The sequence below is a fragment of the Hippoglossus hippoglossus genome, chromosome 17 (genome assembly GCF_009819705.1).
Source record: "Hippoglossus hippoglossus isolate fHipHip1 chromosome 17, fHipHip1.pri, whole genome shotgun sequence".
NCBI lineage: Eukaryota > Metazoa > Chordata > Actinopteri > Pleuronectiformes > Pleuronectidae > Hippoglossus > Hippoglossus hippoglossus.
The window spans coordinates 9136371-9156898 of NC_047167.1; the positions used below are offsets into that span (position 1 = coordinate 9136371).

A 20528-nucleotide genomic window follows, 5' to 3' on the forward strand; every position below is an offset into this window, starting at 1 on the left:
GGCACTTATCCAAATTAATAAATTCAGTCATGTTTAATTCCACATCAAGGAAGCTATCAACTTGAAGAGTACATTTAGTTTCCCTGATTGTAGGAAGATTGGTGTAACTTTGTAGTGCAACATGACCCGATCGCCACATCAAATCTGCCCTTGGTCTGAGTTCAGCTCGGCCCCGTTCCAGCTGTGACATATATACGATGTGGCCGCGGCAGCCGCCACCGTCCTGTTTTAAATCTGCTGTATGGCACTATTCCAAGTCATTTACACCACACTTATTTAGAGCATAGCTGACATTATTTATTTAAAGTGGTAACAGGTCCAGCTCATCTCTCTGATGCTTTGTCACCCGCCTGAATACAACAGAATCAGCTGCACTACAGAGGCTGGAACATGTCTGTGCATAAGTTTGGTGTGTTAGCAAAACTCCAGTGACAACTACAGCACATTTGATCACCTGGGGTGGGTGTTCTTAATACAATCTGATTGATGTATGACTGAAATCTTAACCTAAAAAGATCCATATATAATAATATAATACTTTTGTCTCTTAAATTTTCTGAATACATCCTGTAACTCTGGAGAGTTCTGAAGGCCTTGATTGGACGAGGTTTAACCAGCCGCAGGGTTTTTTGGCTGACTTTTCAATCAAAATGTCTTCACGTACCAAGTTGTAAAAAAACAAATGCTATTCTTAAACTTCTCAACGACAGGTTTTTTTTGTCTCTCAATCTCTCATGCAATAAGATCTACATAAGGATGCAGGATGCAGTTCTGGTTGTGGACTATTACCTCCGCGGTACGTCTAAAAACAGTCTTCTCAAAGCAGTCCAAAACTTGCCAGGGGCCAAACAAGCCCCAGCGCAACTCCAGGCCCCTGACACTAGTTCACTGCCGACTCATTTTCCCCTGACAACATTCTGTGTCAGATCCAAACAGTAATATCCACTCCAGCTTGCTTCAATGTTCCACTAAAATCTCTCAGGTATAATGATCCGCTGGCATCTTGAGCGCACTGAAACCATCAGTTCTCTCCTCTTTGACAGACTTAATCAAACTTCACGACCCTCATTTTTCAGCAAAAGGGAACAATTAGACTTTATTTTGTCTGTGCAGCTTCTTGACCCTCTTATTTTGGCGGTATTACTACAAGTGGAGCCCCTCTCCGTGGCCTCCACATTAGCACTTGGGCGTCATTGGCGTTGGGCCTCCCCAGCGCGTTGGGAGGGATGGGCTCCTGGTAGTTGAGGATGTGTGGCTGCTCCTGGAAGGAACGACCCATCAGTGAGGCCCGGGAGCCCAGAGGCATGTCTGGATCTACAGCTATGTCCACACGCATCCGCCACCGCACCGTCTGCAACACAATACGCTCCTGGAGGAGAAGAGCGATAACAAATGGTCAAATGAATGGATTAATATGGCCTGTGTTTCCTGCGTTTATGTGTACACTTGCAGAACTCCTTGACCTGGATGACTGAGACTCTTCACAGATATGGCCTGTGTTGCGTATATGTGTTTGCATGATGCAGTCTCGTCTAAGTACACAGCAGGGGTAAGAGTGTTTTGTTGTTTTCACCCCTGTCGGTTTGTGTGTTGGTTGGTTTGTTTGTAGACAAGTTTACGCAAAAACTCTGAAACGGATTACCACAAAACTTGGTGGAAGGATGATATCAAGCTCAGGGAAGAACTCATGCAATTTTTCTCATCCAACACAAAAAAAGACCAGTGTGCTCTTTTCCTGTTCCTATCTTATTAAGCATCAACAAAGAAAACACAATTTACCTGCATAGCCTGAAAAGAATATAACACTTGACAGTACAAAAATCACTAAAAGCCTTTTGATACACATTTTATCCTTGACTGAGTTTTGAGGGACAAATTCAGGGCCGTATTACGTGACACCAGAAAGGAAAAGTGCAGAAGGAGCTGATCACATCACAGTCGGTCTGTGAGTGCTGTGAAAGCTGTTTCTGATGTAGTCTACAGTCAGAGTTCTTCATTCAAACTGGACAAAATGTATAAGTGACACTGAGATTTCTGAAATGATTTGACTGGTTTGATGCATGTGAAAACAAACTTTTTTCTCTCTTATTTTTCTCTTAGATGTGTGTCTGTCCCACCTTGGTGACGGAGTTCATGGCTACCAGCCAGGTGATGAAACTCTGGTCCCTCGTGATGTGGGTCAGCATGGGCGTGTTGCTGTTGCTGATGGGGACTGCCCAGGTCACACTCGGGTAGAAGTTGTCATTCATGCCGACGGTCAGACGGGACGGTTTGGACGTGGGGCCGGTGAGGGTGACCGTCTCGGTGGTGTTGCCGTACCAGGGGTAGCTGACGCCATCTGAGTCGCTGATGGCCTTGACTCGACCCTCTCGCAGCTCAGGTAACTCCCAACTGGACCTGCGGCAGTGGATGGAGGGGGACAGAGGGTGAGTTGTGGACAAGATGTTACCCAAACCCTCACAAACAGAGGTGAGCTCATCCAAACACACTTTAGACCCATGCACACTGAACATATGAGAAGTTAAAGTGTGTCAGTGTTTTCTTTAACACTTACATCCCAATATCGCCATAGGTGTTGTAGAACTCCATCTGGGTGCAGGCTTGGATCCAGCCCACCACCCAGGTTTCATTGCGGGGCACTGGTGGCATCACAACTCCCGCTGAGGCCCTGAAGTAAGGCGTCTTGTAACGGAGCACAATGGGGGAGTTCTCCTCAATGATGGTGGGACACTGGTCTATGGAGGCTGACACCTCATACACCACAATGTTCTCCCGCCTGATGCGGGGCTTGCATGCAATGCTCTGAATACAGCCCATGGTGCAGGCGACAAGCAGGATGAGCAAAACCAGAGAAGGGAGCAAATGGTACCTGGCCAGTATGCACATCAGTCCCCTCCGGATTCCACCCTTGCCTGAAGAGCAGATCTAATATTTTAAATACCCATCATCACTGATAGTTGGGAGAGGTGGGGGGGGGGGAGGGAGAGACACTGATGGGGAGGGGTATCACAGTCACCATTGATCAAACATAGAGGCATCCACCATCATATTGTCAGGATGTGATGGTATGGAAGTGGGAGCGCAGTGGGGGACTGGGGGGGAAGTATCACAGATCTCCGCAGCCTCCTCCCCCCGGTCTGCCTGCTGACTGCCGCACTGCCCTTGGCGCTCGTCCCCAGAAACTGCAATCCGGCCTCCCCGGGGCTGCTGCTGCTGCTGCTGCTGCTGCTGCTGCTCCTCCGCGGGGCGTCCGGAGGCTCCACGGCTCCGTGTCGAGTCCACGCGTCCGGCTGCACGTCGGTGCCCCTCGATCCTGCTGCTCTGCTCCCGGCTCCGCGCTGTCATGTCAGGTGGCGACAGGGCAGCCAGGTGCGTCAGAGGCGGGGGGTGGGGGGGTTGGGGATGGTGGGGGGGCCGCTGGATGCCTTTTGTTTGCTCGGCTCTCCTCCTCGTGTGGTCTCAGCCAGACATCCGCGCGGCGCCCTCAAAACACAAAAAGCGGGCTCTCCATCACTTTGACCTACATGAGGAGACGCTCCAGCAGAGTCGCTGCATCAGACGCGCTGCGGCCGGTCTCTTACAGCAGAGACGGAGGGGCGATACAAAAGGCTGCCGCTGTTAATGTTGCCCGCGCGGTGTGCTCCCATTCTTGGGGAAGCATGAATGGTGCGTGATGAATGGAGGCGGCGAGGCGGCAAAAACGTGCAGCGATCCTTGACGTGCACCCGGCCGTGTGTCGGGTGAGTCGTCCCCCTGGAAGATGTGAGCATCACAGTCCGGAGAGCATCCTCCTCCGGCCGCGGGTCGCCCTGTTCGCTGTGGAGGTGCTGATGCTGGAGGGAGGCAGGGGAGGGGCGTCACCCGGCCGCTGCGTAAAAAAAAAGAAAAACCACAACGCGCCTGTGTGGGCGTGGTCACGATGCGTCACACCTCTGTGAGATCCCCATTGGTCACCGGAGTCAACAGCGGAAGTGGTGTCATGTGGCTCCGCTGCCTCCTCCTCCCGACACGCACTCACCGGTCAGCTCAGCCTTATTGTCTCTGCCCTCCCTCCACCCCCTCCTCCGCTACCAAAGCCCCGCACCGCCGGTTCGAGTCCTCAGCTGCTGCCGGTGGTCGCTGGTGTATGATCGGCCGTCTGTTCGGTGCTGTGTCTCAGAGGCTGCCGAGCTTGTTGTCCCGGGTGTCGCTGGTGTCGCTGGTGATGAAGCCGAAGGTTGTGTTCGTGCTGGGCGGGCCTGGCGCCGGCAAAGGGACCCAGTGCTCCAACATCGTGGAGGTACGAGAGATGCCGATAAAAGGACAACGTGAACAGTGGATTGTTGTTGTTAGGCATGAGTGAGGCACGATGGAAGTCGTATATAGTTAACATCTAGGTAGTTATTGATGTTTTTTGCGGCTCTTTTACGAGGCAATGTCTGAATTTCACCGACTTCCGGTTGTCCTCTAAAATGAACAAGTGTTACCCTGCTAGCTAGTTAGCCGCACAGGCTGGACAGTTTATGTGCTGCTGTTACCTTTTTTTAAAAGAGCAATGTTAAATATGTATCTTATCGAGACTCTCTCTGTGTTCATGTCTATCAGCTGAATTCATTAAATACTAACAAATAAAACCGGTTAGCTCAGTGGGACTGTGTAAATAGCCTGAATGAAAATGTGCCTATTAGCTACACCCACTACAAACAGCAAACAGGAGATGATCTGTTGACATTTGCCTCGCGTTGTAACCTTATCACTGACTTATCTTCGCTGTGGAGATTATAAAATGGTCAGTGGAAGCGTGGAGTGCACCAGCCCCACTACATATGACGTTTATTGTAGGTGTAAAAACCCAAACACACGTCAGCAGGATACACCTCAGATTAACACTTCAGCTGTGTGTGTTGTAGTTTCTGCAGCGGTGCACCCACAGCATCAGCGATTGTGATCTGATCACTATTCTCCTGTGTTTTCACCGATGATGAGACATAAGTCAAGATCAGAGTTTAAAAAGTGTCCGTGTACAGTGTGTTACCGTATAAATATGATGTAATTTGCTCACATTCATTCATTTGTTCCACTGTATCACACACCATACTAAAGAAGCAGCATGTTTTAGAGAGAATATTTGTATTAAGCCATCCAAAAAGGTTACACGTAAGAATCCTGCTCTGATATTTGTCTGAAAGTGTGTGTGTATGTGTATGTGTGAGTCATAGCTCCTATAAGAGACTACCAGTGCACGTAGATCCACGTAGGTCCAAGGGTGTTGGCTGCTGTGCTTCCGGTACAGGCTCTTTTCATTCTGTACACAAGGAGGGACTTTTCCTGGCTTGTAAATGGGAAGGATTTAGCCTGTCTGTAAAAAGCTTTCCTCTTCCCTGTGGAGTTTTAGTCTTAATAGAAATGGACATTGTGCAAACATGAATAAAAAAAGCATGACTGTTACTTTCACTTGATGAATAATGTCAATGTGCTTTTGTTTCACATGCGATCAACTTTTAACATGTGAAAATTGTCTCTTAGAACTACAGCTACACTCATTTGTCAGCTGGGGACTTGCTGAGAGCAGAGCGAGCCAGAGAGGGCTCAGAGTTTGGACAGCTCATTGCCAACTACATCAAGGACGGTAAAATCGTCCCTGTGGAGATCACCATCAATTTACTCAGGAAGGTATGCATCAGATACTGGCTGCAGATCCAGTTTGTGTTTGTTTAACTCAAGATAAATCCAGACCAGACCACTGGGGGCCCAACTATTTACTCAGAACCAAATGCAACTCCACTTTGATTGAAAAAGCTTTTAATTAAGGCCTGAGCCCCGACTATGATTATTATAATTTTTCAGGCAAATGAATTGCCTTTTAGAGGACTTTAACACACTCGAAAAATCACCAAAGTTTGCAGAAAATTCAAAAGTGGTGAAAATGTATGTATTCTGGACTACTTTGAAATGGGCGTGGCAAAATGGCTCAACAGCCCCCCCCCCCCCCCCCAAATGCAGCCCCCTTACTTCCCTTTCACCAATCTTCACGAAATTCGGTAAACACGTGTATCATGACCAGACGCACAAAAAAGTATCAAGGAGCATCATGAAAACAGCAACAGGAAGTTGGCAATTTTGGATTTAGTGGCCATTTTACACGTGTATTTAACGAACTCCTCCTAGAGCTTTCATCAGATCAAATTCGATGAGGGTCATCTCAACAACATGGAGATTAAAACTACATCGATTTTTGAGTTTTCGTCACACGATGTGACCGTGGCGTGGCTTCAAAGTTTGATTACACGCCATCAAAACACCTGGTTGTTGTATCTAAATAATGTCAGTGGTCATAGATTCCTTTTATGTCTTAAATGTTGCAAAGGTGAAAGATTTATACGATTTGAAGAGAAACAATAGTGTTTTTGACCTGAACATATCTTAGCCTGTATCTAGTGATAGCACCACCAACTGGCAACAGGAAGTAAGCCTCGTTTTACAACTTAAATTAGATTTACAAAAAATTGTCACCGTGTGGACCGTAATGCGTGATTAGTGGGCGTGGTTTGCCGTTGCGTGATGGACACAGGAAGTGAAGTGTTTATCCTTCCCGCGGTGCGCAGAACACACGCAACGCAGAGCCGTTCTCACCCGGTCCCCGACCGCTCTCTCCCGCGGCCACATCAGGTCCCGAGTTCGCAAGTGCTCGGGCCCGCACAATGCTGCTCGCAACCATAGTTTTAGTAAAATTTGTCAGCACCGTGATACTGTCCGTTTCTAGTGCAAAATTGTCCAACACACACTAGGTTGAATTTTACATTAGGACTAAAATTCGTTTTGTCCCTGTTTGTTAAGGCGATGGAAGAGACTATGCAGAAAGATTCGAAAAAGTTCCGATTCCTCATCGATGGTTTCCCCCGCAATGAGGACAACCTCCAGGGGTGGAACACTGTCATGGATGGCAAAGCAGACGTCAAATTTGTGCTTTTCTTCGACTGCGGTAACGAGGTAGGTCGTGGAAAACTGGAAAGCTGAAACGCCTCCATCTGTTTTCAGTTGCATACAAAGTGTTGAGCTGATATCCCTAGGAGCCAATTTACACTGAGGACATGATCTGGTTTGTGCACAGGTCTGCATCAACAGATGTCTAGAAAGAGGGAAGAACAGTGGACGCACAGATGACAACAGAGAAAGTCTGGAGAAAAGGTGCAGTCCTGAGACACAAGCAAAGCACATGACTGAAGACTTGATCACTGTTGAATCCCAGATTTAAGTTACAAATACCTACATGAGTATAAATACTTTGGTTTTAACGACTAATTTCCTGCTACTTTCAAGAATCAATCTCATGTACTCATTTATTTTTGTCTGTATCAAATACAACAAGCATATCTGATCAGTATGGATTTCTCCGACCCACTTAACTGACTGTCGCTACCTGCACGTGTGTTTTTGACCTAATTTGTGTCTCCTTAAAGTCCCCTGTGTCATCTGACCCCAATAACCAGGAACATTTTTCTTTGATGCAGAATCCAAACCTACCTACAGTCCACACGACCAATCATTGAACTGTATGAGAAACAAGGCAAGGTGCACAAAGTAGACGCCTCTCGTTCCGTGGATGAGGTGAGTAAATAATGTGGCTGTAGCATCTATGAACCGCAACATTGGATTCCTGAAAAGACGTGGATGAAAGGAGGGAAATAAGCAAATGACTTCCACTACAGCTGAGTGTATTTGCAGGATAAATCTGTCAGTCAGGGCAACAAAACTTAAACATGCCTCTCCTTAAACTTTAACATTTCTGAGGGAACAAAATTTTGGAAGTCTGATTTTAAAAGCGAACAGGAGTAGAGAAATGTGACAGAAGAGAAAACTGCTCTAGCAGCATGATGCAGCCTAAGTGGAAAGATAGTTCATCCGGTGGCCACTAGAGGCTCTTACTCCAACTGAAAAACCTATCTCTGGAAATAAAGTAGATTCTCACTGGAAAAAGACTCCAGCTAATGTCCAATTTCACCTCAAAATGATTATTTTCTGACTTCATGATCTGACAGATAATAATCAACATACAGTACACGTCACTTCAGGCACAAGGATTAAATCCTGGAAGTGGTGGAAAGTTGTCTTCGACTTTTAAACCTCATCATATGAGACACGAGAAGTCTGTTATTCTGTGCTCAGTTTGAATGTGAATTGAAGTTGTCCACATTTCGTGACATTACAACTGGAACCCAGTCATGGTCCTGTGTATATCTTACACCAGTGTGATGGTAACATACACTGAGACAGGACATAAAAGTGAAGTAAGAAACATTTTGTGTCCACGAGTTAAAAAGCGACAAATGAGTAGAATTATTTTAAGAACCTTTTGTAATGAGGGAAAAAAAACAAATCAGAGAAATAATATTTTGTGTCTATGGGCGGAGCATTTAAACAAATTCCATTTACATTTATTACAAATAAAATGGAAAAGTGCCTGTAGTTGCAAACATTTGTGTCTTTGACTATTGCTTAAACATGACCATGAGCTCTGGGAAATTGTGAGAGACATAATTGTGAGTAACAATTATTCAATTTATCAAAAAAGAAACAATCTTTAGCATCTTTACAGATAAGATACTTAGATAGGATATTTCACTGACAAATGAAAATGCACTCATCATCTACTCACTACTATGCTGATGAAGGGGTGGGTGAAGTGTTTGATTCCACAAAACACTTCTGGAGTCTCAGGGGTAAACTTTGTTGCAGCAGAATCCAATACAATTGAAGTCAATGGTGAGTCCTTCTTCAGATGTAATAAAACAACAGAAAAAAGATAAAATGCCTCCGTACTGCTCCTGTGGTGTCACCCAAGTGTCTGCAAGCCCCGACAACCACATTCGACTGGAAACGAGGTCATTTAAACCAAGATTTAAGCCTAAATGTCCTTTTGATATCTTCCTATGAGTAGCATTCATGGACCCTCGGACACACTACGTCCGCTAGTTTAGCCACTTCCAGTACGATTGCGGACACTTGGATGACACCAAACGATGATGATTTCAATTGTATCAGATTCGGCTGCTACAAAGTTTACTTCTCAGACTAACTGAGAAAACAATTGAAGCTGAAATATCGTTCCATGTTTGTGACCTGCCCCTTGTTTTTCTCTTGCAGGTGTTCGCTGATGTGAAAGCCATCCTAGACAAAGAGGATTGAATCTTCCCAACTGCCAACATTCACTTACCTTTTTGGTTTTCTTTTTATCAACTGCAAGTACACCATAGCAAGTTTATGTCCATTCATATGACTTTTTACTTTGATTACTTTTTGTTTTGTTTTCCATGTATTTTATATTTGCTGCACTCTGTGCGAGTGTGTGTATACTTTGTATTGGTGTGAGCGAGAAGTTGACATGCCTAGCAGTTACTTGTGATTCATGTTCAGGGAGCTCACAGCTCATCTTTCATCATAGTCTGAGGCCTTCGCATAGGAACAAAATGTATCGTTAGCTTAGAGGAACACTGACAGTACGGAAGGTCTCTATGGTATTTGTGTTTTCACCTCACAGAATCATGTCATCGGAAGGAGCCATGCTGTTTCAGACCAAATAGTTGTTTGAGCTCATGACGTCATAGACCGATTTCAGACTTTACAGAGAGGTAAATAGTCTGTCATTCAAATAAAAAGCATACATCAGTCAAACTGCTTGTATGACATGTGGAGTTATTAGGGACTCTCCATCTGTGTGATAAATGGCTCTATAATATTTGACACCTCGATGTGCTCCTTCAGAGCCATGAATCCTGGCTCATAATTTAGAGAAAACAGGCAGGTCAAAATAAATATTCTCTCAAATCTGTACTGTATCTTCTTGAAGGAGGGATGATAAATCTCAAAAGTGAAAACTGTGACTTTTTCTCCTTTTGTTTTGTTAAAGTATACAGTATGCGCTTTCTTTCTTGTACACATTTCCCCCTGTAATATACTGTATTCACTATAAACATATAGTGCTATAAGGAAACATCAAGTCAACAACTGCACAACATTTTACAAAACCACGTACACATAAGCCTTCAGCCTGATCAACCAGCAGGTGGCGTCACTGGACAGTCTGAGAAAGTTGATCCATGATTTTTTGTTGTTGTCCATTCACTTTGAGTTTAAATCTACAGAAGATAACACATTTAGCAAATAAGGTAAACAAATGTTAAATAATATTTTGATGAATCTAATAAATGTGGTTAATTGAGAAATAAGTTTAGAAAAAAAGGAATTTCTACTAATACTACATTTTTAATTCAGTGTTTATATCTTTAATAATTTCCAGGTAAAATATAATTAGTCTTTTATTTCAGCATACATTTATATGTTTATAATTGCATTCATTTTGGTTTTAATATTCATTTCTTTATATATAGTTTTATGCCTTTTAGTCATTTAATAATTGATGAATAAGTCATTTTTTGTCTTCTGTATAATTTGTATCATGTCCCTATACACATATGTAGACTGACAGTTTGGCCAACTAAACTATCTGGGTCTCAGAAAGCAGGAAGTTTAGCGAAAACTCCGAGTTAGTTGACTGAGACTTGATGGAAACTCTGAGTCAGTTACTATCTGGACCTGCTCCGTGATGCTGGCAGGTTTTCTTCCAGTAACACAGACTTTCTCCTTCTCTTTAGTTGAAGCCTTCAGACAGAAGGAGGAATCGGACATGACGTAATCTTTTCCATCAGAGACAAAATATGACACAATCATTTCTAAATGACCCATCATCTCACGTAAATGACAAAACTATTCAGGGAACACATTACATGGGGGAAAGAATGTTCACAATGGGTTATATAAAGTCTGATGTCGATTTAGACTGCACAGAATACCACATGGTACTGCACACCATCTAAATAATACTGGCAGGACGTCACTGATTATCTCTCTTCCCTTTAGGACTGCCACATCCCACCATCCCCTCAGACAATCAACGTCAACTGTACATAACCCATCCAATAGAATACTCTCCATCAGGGATCTGCACAGACATTTTGGGGGGCAGTGGCTCAAGTGAGATAAAGGGCACTTCTCACAATTATTTATGTAAAAAAATGTTTTAAAACAAAAAGGTGAATGAAGTACAACATCTTTGACTCACTTCAAAATGTATTTTATTACCTTCACTCACACAATTGTTAAAAAATCAACAGTTCACACAGGTCTCTTTTTTTTTTCTTAGTCTGTATCTAGTGATAGCACCACCAACTGACAACAGGAAGTTTTTAATATTATTTGATAAAATCATTCAAATATGAACTATCTTTTTATTTAGAAAGTGCTTTAAAATGTATTATAGACGGTTACTGTTATTACAAGTGTGCTGTAATTTCATCGCTTTCACACTTTTTATAGGGTTTCAATTCAAAAATCTGACTACAACAGTAAGTCTATGACAGTGGTGAGTGCTCTCCATGATGATTTGACATTCATTGCATAATTTTCAGGAATTTTTTTTTAGGAGAAAAGTTCTATAACTTCACTCTAATACTGTGTATTCTCGCCACAATCACGCCACACATCCAACTTATTCAATAACTTCACTCTAACTTCACAAGCCGAATCAGTACAGGTAAGGGAGACACAAGCCTGCATACATTTTGTGCCAGTGCCGGGCTAGTGCACAGGCTGGTTCGGAGTTTGTTTAAAGGTGGATCTTTTAAGTGAGATGCTGCCAGAAATCCAGTAAGGGCAAGCCCAAATCGTGGCAGTGGTAGCTCGTAGAGGCATTTCCGGTGCCACACTGTTTGGAGGCAGCTGCCAATGATGCCACACTGTTTAAATGCAGATGCCTTTGATGACACACTGTTTAAATGCAGCTGCTTCTGTTACCACACTGTTTGGAGGCAGTTGCCACAAGTGTTTGGGGCAGTTTTCACTGAATCAAGAAAAGCTCCACATCTATCAGATCCATTATGTTGAGGTCTATGGTTAGGTAAGATCTCAAAGACTGTATTCCCAGTATCAGTTACAATGTGACTGATACTGTGCCTGATTAAACTGTGATAAACAAAAGGAATAATGTAAATGTTTATCCTTGCCTTAAATTCTACAGCTTCTCACCAACATCATTTCAGACAGGAGTAAAGTCATAGCAAATTTCTGTCTTTTTATGTGACTCATTGAAAAGAAAGCAGTGTTCTAGTTTCAATCATTAAGCATCATGTTCCATTGACATCACTGTCCTACCACATTCGTGTGTACCAGATTGTTGTACATCATTTTAACAGCTCAGATCTCTATCAACATCTAAAAAAGATGCCTGGATAAAGGTCATTACACAGAAAGACACACCGTTCCCGTTGGCATCAGAAACTGGTTACATCACCTTGGCAGTCTTGACATGATTTTCCCTGAGACTGTTCTGTGGATCGGAAAGTAAAACTGACAGTTGAAGTATTTGTAATATAAAGCACTCTAGGCTAACACACCTTGAAATTGTCTCTACGTAAAGCTGCTAGACTAAAGACAAGTGAAGGAAAGACATTTTCTACAAATTTTGCAGATAAATGGAAACTAACAATACATTCAAACAACTATCTGATTTGCATATCTGCAGAAAAAGACCAGATATTGAATCAGATAAAGATATGCACAATAGGCTACATCAATATATATAGGGAAATACCGGAATCTACAGATGGTAATGCAGTGAAGTGTCCACTTGTCACTTGTTGCACATTGTTACAGTACAAAGTAATAATGATGTCCTCAAAAGTTTTTTGACAGCAGAACCTGTAATATAGCGTAATATAGCCTACATGTATCCAACAGTAATATCACGTTATATTTAAATACAGTTCAAAAAACACAATAACTAAGCAATATGAGGACACAATACTTAAGAGAAAAAAAGTACATCTTTACCTTGTTCTCCTTGATCTTTCGGGAAACCTAATGTGGGTAGCCCAAGTGCGCATCTACATTATGTGCTGACTAGTTTAACTAAACCCCTAAAAACTTATTTTCAGATGAAAACCAATACATCGTAAGAAATCAGCCATAGAAACGAGCATGTTTCAGAATACAAGTGGAGAAATACAGATCAATTATTCTTGGTGCTCACAACAGTAAAACGCTGATAAACATTCATAAACTACATATATATCTCAGGGAATAAGTCACAAACAGCGGTTCTTGCCCTCTGACAGGGTGATAAATCTGGATTCTCATTCCAGCTTCAGACCATGAGCTGTTCCAATAGACTCATTATTCAAGATATCTTTCTTGTCACTGTACAGGAACAATGAAATTGGGTGTGGATCAAGCCTATAAATGCTTAATTAGGTAACACACAAAAATGTTGACAATAAAGTGAAGGATAAAGCATGAAAAAGAAGCTATTGAAATATATGTAAAAAGCTGTATGTCCAAGGAGTCGAATTAGACAGTTGTAAATATATGTTTATATGTTTGATTATGTTATAAAGCAGTGGTTTTATTAAAGGGTGGTTGGTGACGTATATTCACACATTTGTCATCAGTAAGAAAAAGGGGAAAGGAAAGTGAAACACATCTGGACATTTCAACACTTTGAATTTACCCTCTTGTGGTTAATCAAAACTACCATGGTGGTTTTACTTTAGTTTTTCTCTTATCAGTAATCTTTCTCTTATCAGTAATCTTTTTCTACCACATCCTTTCATTTTCCACTATTTCTTGTATTTTTCTGACATTGAGAGATTTTTGTTTGTGTTCCTCCTCCAGCGGAGACGCTCTGGCCCTTCTCAGAGTTCAGTGTCCTAACCACCCTGATGCCATCCTGGTGGAGGACTACAGAGCAGGGGACATGATATGCCCCGAATGCGGCCTTGTAGTAGGTCAGTGTTGACCTCATGCACGTTTGTATTTGAATCAGAGAGCGCTCAGCGTAACACCTCCTTCCTTTCCGTTTTGATTTCCTGTACTCAACTACTTCCTGTCTGTCATAGACAAATCAAGACAAGTCAGTCTTCCTCTACATATTTGTTTAATTTCAAAGCAGAGAAAACTCAACAGTAGTGTCTTCTCTAAGAGAGAACATTAACATTACTTTGGATAATCAACACACATCATTATTGACATTTTGTCTAATCTTCTGTCACATGTAGAGTAAAAGGTGATTTGCAATATAAGTGATCTGATGATGTAATGTGTCACTTAAACTAGAGGTGAGAATATTTTAAAACATAATATGAAGAAACACTTTTCTACATTTAAGACCAGAAAAACACTGAGATCCAACAAAAGCTATGAATTTGAATCAATAAATATGCCATTTACCATCAAGGCATGAACTTGAGACCTCGGACCACTGCTCACGTATTCACAGAAGGGAATTGTGCTGAGTATTGCACAATCTTCTGCTTTATTATTCCACAGGGATATAATTGAGCCAAACTAAAGAACAGAGTGAATGTGGTTTTTATGTGCACAGACTGTCTGTGCCGGTGTTTTGTGGAACTTGAACACAATCTGTTCTTTTCATCAGTTACCTTGTTCCATCTGTGAAGTTGAAACCTCATCCCTTGTTTTTATCAAGGAAAAAAAAGTATCAGTTTCTGATCAACACCGTAGCCATCGATACAAAAGACTGAAAGGAGACAAACAAGACTGACGTTTTGTGTTTAACCCAAAGTCAAGTACTGATGTATTAAAGATTCAGGATAGTGTTTGCAAACGGAAAACGTGTTAATCCAGAGTGAAGATGTTTCTGGATATTATTACAGAATAAGAATGGCACACATAATCTACATTGAAATAAACTTGTAAATACACTTTCATTATAATCATCCAGCAAATCAAAGCTGCTTAGAATTGACATGTAAAACATTTAACTTGGGCCTCCTTAAAGTTCAGAATTCTATACTCTTATGATCTTATGATCTTATGATCTTATTCTTGTTCTTTTATTTCATCTGACCAAGTTGTTCCTCCTCAGGGGACCGTGTAATTGATGTGGGCTCAGAGTGGCGAATGTTTTCTAATGACAAAGCCCTTAAAGACCCCTCCAGAGTGGGAGACGCCCAGAACCCACTGCTCAATGGAGAAGACCTAACCACCAAGATCAGCAAGGTGAGAGTTACAGTTACAGTTGCTCCATTGTCTTTGTGTTTGCAAGTTTAATCATTGGAAGGATGTGAGAAAACTTCCAGTGATTTTAATTACAGGGCTCCAGTCTCCTTGCTGTGAATATTTTTGTTAAGATTAGAGGTTGTGGCGGAGTTTTCTTGACTGACTGAAATTCCAAAGCCATGTATAGAAATATAAAAGAAAAAGTAAAAATTAAAGGAATTTTTCCATTTTCCTTCAGAATGACTGTCAGATCCCTTGTTTTTCTGGATTATATGCATGTAATAACTTTTCTATACACAGCGTGTTTATGCAGGTAAACCCAGTAAAAGGCGATTATTGAACGACCAGTAAAACACAACTTCAGAGTTATGATGGCTTCTCTTGAAATACAGTTGCAATAATTTGAAAGAATAAACTTTCTTTGTTTCCACCACAGGGAACTGGTGCAGCTAGTTTTGGTGAGTTTGGAAAGTCAGTAACGTACCAGAACCGGCGAACCACGAGCAGCTCCGACCGGGCCATGCTCAACGCCTTTAAAGAGATCAGCACCATGGCAGATCGCATCAACCTTCCAAGAAACATCATAGTAAGTTCATGTCACTGTTCTCTCTACCTGGTTTGGTTCAGACGATACCACAACACACGTCTCTGTTAGCGACAGGCATGTTCAAGGTCAGCTGAATCATAGAGAAGCTGTTTTATGACCTGCGGGTAAAATCAGGAGAATTGGCTATGGAGTTTACACGTGCACAACACAGTGGGGGGTTCTCTGCATAGACGCGTTCACAACAGCAACAAATCCTCGGCCTTATTCAGGTGAGAGGTGGAGAATCCGGGTGCAGGAATAAGTTCTACTGCAGAGATCACGTGATTTTCTATACAGCACACACACACACACACACACACACACACACACACACACTAACCTCAAACTCTCTTGACATTTAAGTCTGTGTCTTCTACGTGTATGACACTGATGTTTTACCGGGATCTATTGGTTTTCATTTTCCATCGGGGTATCCCCTGGGGAATCCCCCAACTTAATTGTATGTCTTAGAAAGCAGCTAGAGAGAGAAACGAAAGCCACATGGAAAAAACATGGCGAAAAAGAGAAACGAAACACAAACTCGTGGTTATTATGTAATTCTGTGTATGAATGTATAAGTGTATAGACACGCACTGCAGACTGGAGTCTTGGCTGGAAGCGACAAAAACAGTGTAATCTGGGGTTCGTGTCTCATGAAGGGTTCATTCTGATAATATGTGTGTGTTCTGGGGTGTAAGTCTCCGGGTTTACATATATATATTGTTTTAAATATATATAATGTAAAAAAATATACATTAATGATGTGAAGGATATTTTGATTTTAAATTGAAATAAAAAAGACAAGTGGATATGTGTAGAGACGCATGTTGTGATATCGTGACTGTTTTTGCTCGATTGAAATTCTTATTTTGGGTTTCATAAGAAAACACAATTGAATACAAGAAGATTGTCGTTACGGCTTTTGCCAATAATTGCTAGTAATGAGTTTGCTGTTAATAATCTTCTTGCTCTGCAGGACAGAACCAACAACTTATTCAAGCAAGTGTATGAACAGAAGAGTCTGAAGGGACGAGCCAATGATACCATTGCTTCGGCCTGTCTCTACATCGCCTGCAGACAAGATGGCGTAGCGAGAACTTTTAAAGGTCAGAATCATCGTTTCGATTTCTTGTAACATCGGTTAGATTGTTAAAGTCACAGCTGCTCTTGAAGAATGACATTTCTCAACACTAGAAGAAATTCTGCTTCTTCTTCATGTATGCAAACAGGTCTCCACAATTCTAAAAGATGCTTGAGAATTAGCATCTGACTTTAAATTCAGATTTAGTGGCGGGAAACCATCATCTTGATTTTGCATTTACTTATGTTAATTTAAAATTCTAAATACGTATTTCTCCTTAATTAAGAGAAAATGTTGTTAATAAAGAAATAAGGAAGGAATTTACTCCTATGACTAAATATGACTATGACTGTACGGTTTGAAAAAAGAAATTAAATAAAAGTAAAGGATGTATGATATGATCTTCTCTTCTCTCATCTTGCCGTGGAAGTAACAGGAGGACAAAGCCACACTTTTCTTTCTCAGTCCAAATGAATGTCTTCCCCCGATCTCCTCGTTTCCTCTACAGAGATCTGCGCCGTCTCTAGAATCTCCAAGAAGGAGATCGGTAGATGCTTCAAGCTGATCCTGAAGGCGCTGGAGACCAGCGTGGACCTAATCACCGCGGGAGACTTCATGTCCCGCTTCTGCTCAAACCTCGGGCTGCCCAAGCATGTGCAGATGGCGGCCACCCAGATCGCCAGGGAGGCCGTGGAGCTGGACCTGGTGCCCGGCAGGAGCCCGATCTCTGTGGCCGCGGCAGCTATTTACATGGCCTCCCAGGCCTCCGCAGAGAAGAAGACCCAGAAAGGTGATTGATGATCTGAGTTTAGACTAGAGGTGGAACAGACATATCTGTACAATTCATAAATAAAAAAAAACAGGTTGGTCCCAGCCTGAAAGTGGGAATGGTCCAAATAAAGGGTGAACAGGTTCAGGAAACACTGTAAAGTATATGTAAGTACATGTTATTGTTAATCAATTTGTAAACAGGAAAGAACAGTTGTGTGCATTGGTAACTGTGTGAGGTTATAAGAAGATCCAGACCCTAGCTCTAAATGATGCTTCTCCACTTATTTATCGTTGGAAATGCATTAGATGTCAGTAGATTTCCTGCTGTTCAAACATTTCAGCTTTGTCTCTGAACCTTCCACAGAAATCAGAGATATCGCCGGGGTCGCACACGCCACAATCAGACAGTCGTACCGACTCATCTACCCGCGAGCTGCGGAACTTTTCCCTGCAGACTTCAAATTCGACACGCCCGTGGACAAGCTGCCCCAGCTGTGAAGACTCTGCCCCAGCTGTGAAGACGCTGCCTACACTGTTTTTTTTCCATGCTTTTAAAAAAATAAACCCTATTTGTGTTAAATTTGGGCGATTTCTCTCTGTCTCTTCTAAAGACTTCAGGCCCTTTATCGAGGCGCTCTCACAGGAATAAAACGGACACATTCCAGTGCTGAAAGAAACTAGCTTGCAGACTGCACTTACAGTATTTCATTTGTGTGTATATACTTTACTATGTATATATGTCCAAGTGGGAATGTGTAACTTGATGCGTGCAAATTTTAGGCTGGTTTCATACTGTACACATAAAAAATGTTAATTAGTAAAAAAGTTAGTTTGTTAGTTTGAATTGTTCTAAGTAATAAAAAAAATTATTAAAAAAATATTTTCAGTAAAGCATGGTAATCCGCTCATGGTTTAAATAACATTTAAAATAATGTGTTTAGATAAAATCTTTCACTTAACCCTTGTGTTGTCCCTGCTTCCCCCGGCTGTTGGCCCCCTCTCATAGCCCACCCCATATTAGGACGCACACGTAGGGCAATAGACAAGTGAGCAGCCCTTGCAGATGTATTTGTTACACCCGCGGCACACGGTGTGAGTTTTACAGTCCTTTTTCCTGGGGCATATCTGACACCTCTTCCTCTTACTCGCCCTGAGCGGGGCTGCTGCTAGGACTATGGAGGAGGCCGGACACTCGGGTTGAGCGTCGTAGTCAACAGCTCTCTGTGCGGCGGATTTTACAGCCTTCACAACCGCGGCGGACGCGTCCGTGCGGGGGATGCGCTCCCTTTGTGCGATGAACGGAGTCACGAGAGCCTTTCCCAGCTGCTCTAGGAACACCCTCCGCTTGTTCCGCTTGCCCGGCATCCAGTCTGGGTTGATCTCTCTCCATATCACGAAGGCGTTGTAGGAAGAGACGTCGAGAATGTTGTGAAAGACGACCAGGGGCCAGCGTGCGGTCATCCTCCTGCAGCTGTACGTTCCGATCACCTTGTCTAGGTTGTCCACGCCACCTTTGTTGCGGTTGTAGTCCAGGACGATGACCGGTTTCCCGTCCTCGCGGTCGCTGATGTCGGCCTCGGGGTGCCGTGTGCTCAGGAGCACCACATTCCTGTTTTTCTTTGGGATGTAGGACACAAGAGTGGCAGTGGGCGTGAATGCGAACTTGGATGAGAACACCTCTCTTCCCTTGACCGCGAGCAGCCCGAACCGTGCCGACCACGGTGAGCTTCCTCTCCAGGAGCTGCCGCGCGAGTTCGTAGGAGGTGAAGTAATTGTCACATGTGACGTTACGACCGTGCAGTCCCTCCGTTACATCGAGCACTACCCACAACCCCTGGTTCCGTTCTGGGCGTCCGCCGCTCGGCTTTCCGGTGTACACTTCCATCTTCCAAGCGTAGCTTGATTTCGCATCGCAGGCCACCCACGACTTGATCCCGTATTTCGCCGGCTTGCTGGGCATGTACTGACGGAACGGACACCGGCCTAGGGAGAAAAACAGGAGGAGAGGAGATGAGATGAGGACGAGGATGAGGACTAGCAGCCGCTGTCTACATAACATAACATAACATAACATAACATAACATAACATAACTAACCCTACGTAGGCGCGCAGGTCGGTCTCGTCCATCCCTTTCCATTCATCACCGTATTTTCGACGACCCTCCCGATTCGTCATCTTCAGGATGATGTTCTCTACCGTCGGTGTGATGAACAGGCGGAACGTCGAGGCTAGGTCACCGGTGCGGGATGTCGCGTGGATCGTGGGGCCCCAGGGGACCCAGCTTTGAGCAGGAGGAGCAGTGGCCCTCCTCTCGGCCGTACGCCCTCGAGGACCATGTTATTTCCCTGTTTCTTGACGGGAAGGTCTCTCTTTCCACGAGTCCGGTGGTGGTGGTGGTGGTGTCGCCGTGGTCTTGTCCTCCTTCTTCTTCTTCTTCCAAGGATGAAGAATCTGCAGAAGCATCACCCACTGGGTCGTAGTCTTCGTCACCGTCGGGGGGGGCCATGAAGACCATCATTTACCCCCGAACCCCGACATTCAACGGGTACAACAACAAGCGGAGAAAGCAGAATCGCGGGCTGACCTTATATATACAGTCTATGGGGCTGACCAGCGGAGAAATGCTCGTCCCGTGTGAACAGCCAGGCGGCTGCGCGCTTGAGTCTGGTGTAACCCGGCGTAACGAGTGGGGGGGCTCTGTGTGTTTGTGCCAGTGTTACAGTAGTACTGAACACTGCGGAAGTCTTCCACACTGCTGGCTGTGTGGCGTTGACACAAATTCCAGCTCACGCATGGGAGAGCGAGAGGTCGCGCCCGAGCAACTGCTGCAGCCTCCCAGTCCCAACGATCCAGACAAATGCCACATGTGAGTGAATCGCGGGCTGACCAGCGGAGAAATGCTCGTCCCGTGTGAACAGCCAGGCGGCTGCGTGCTTGGGAACGGCGCTGCGCTGCCTCGCAGCCTCGCTGAGTCCGGTGTAAACCCGGCGTAACGAGTGTGGGGGGATGGGGGGGGATGAGGTGGGGGGTGGGCCAAG

General features: G+C 43.7%; 3 protein-coding genes across 3 annotated transcripts; 2 read left to right on the forward strand and 1 right to left on the reverse strand.

Moving 5' to 3' along the window:
* Positions 1 to 1099: 1099 nt before the first annotated feature.
* On the reverse strand, positions 1100 to 3874 carry fam78ba (family with sequence similarity 78 member Ba). The gene is made up of 3 exons (XM_034613255.1): positions 2555 to 3874; positions 2118 to 2397; positions 1100 to 1369 (listed from the first exon to the last, which is right to left on the reverse strand). Exons 1-3 carry the CDS (start codon positions 2884 to 2886, stop codon positions 1127 to 1129), a joined length of 855 nt encoding a protein of 284 aa, XP_034469146.1. The 5' UTR covers positions 2887 to 3874; the 3' UTR covers positions 1100 to 1126.
* LOC117778045 (transcription initiation factor IIB-like) lies at positions 3290 to 18041 on the forward strand. Its single transcript, XM_034613253.1, has 7 exons — positions 3290 to 3369; positions 13705 to 13817; positions 14918 to 15051; positions 15488 to 15637; positions 16614 to 16743; positions 17227 to 17508; positions 17854 to 18041. The coding sequence occupies exons 1-7, from the start codon at positions 3344 to 3346 to the stop codon at positions 17985 to 17987; spliced, it is 969 nt and encodes a 322-aa protein (XP_034469144.1). The 5' UTR covers positions 3290 to 3343; the 3' UTR covers positions 17988 to 18041.
* On the forward strand, positions 3971 to 9860 carry cmpk (cytidylate kinase). The gene is made up of 6 exons (XM_034613254.1): positions 3971 to 4279; positions 5506 to 5652; positions 6817 to 6969; positions 7091 to 7167; positions 7491 to 7587; positions 9124 to 9860. The coding sequence occupies exons 1-6, from the start codon at positions 3980 to 3982 to the stop codon at positions 9163 to 9165; spliced, it is 816 nt and encodes a 271-aa protein (XP_034469145.1). The 5' UTR covers positions 3971 to 3979; the 3' UTR covers positions 9166 to 9860.
* Positions 18042 to 20528: the final 2487 nt, after the last annotated feature.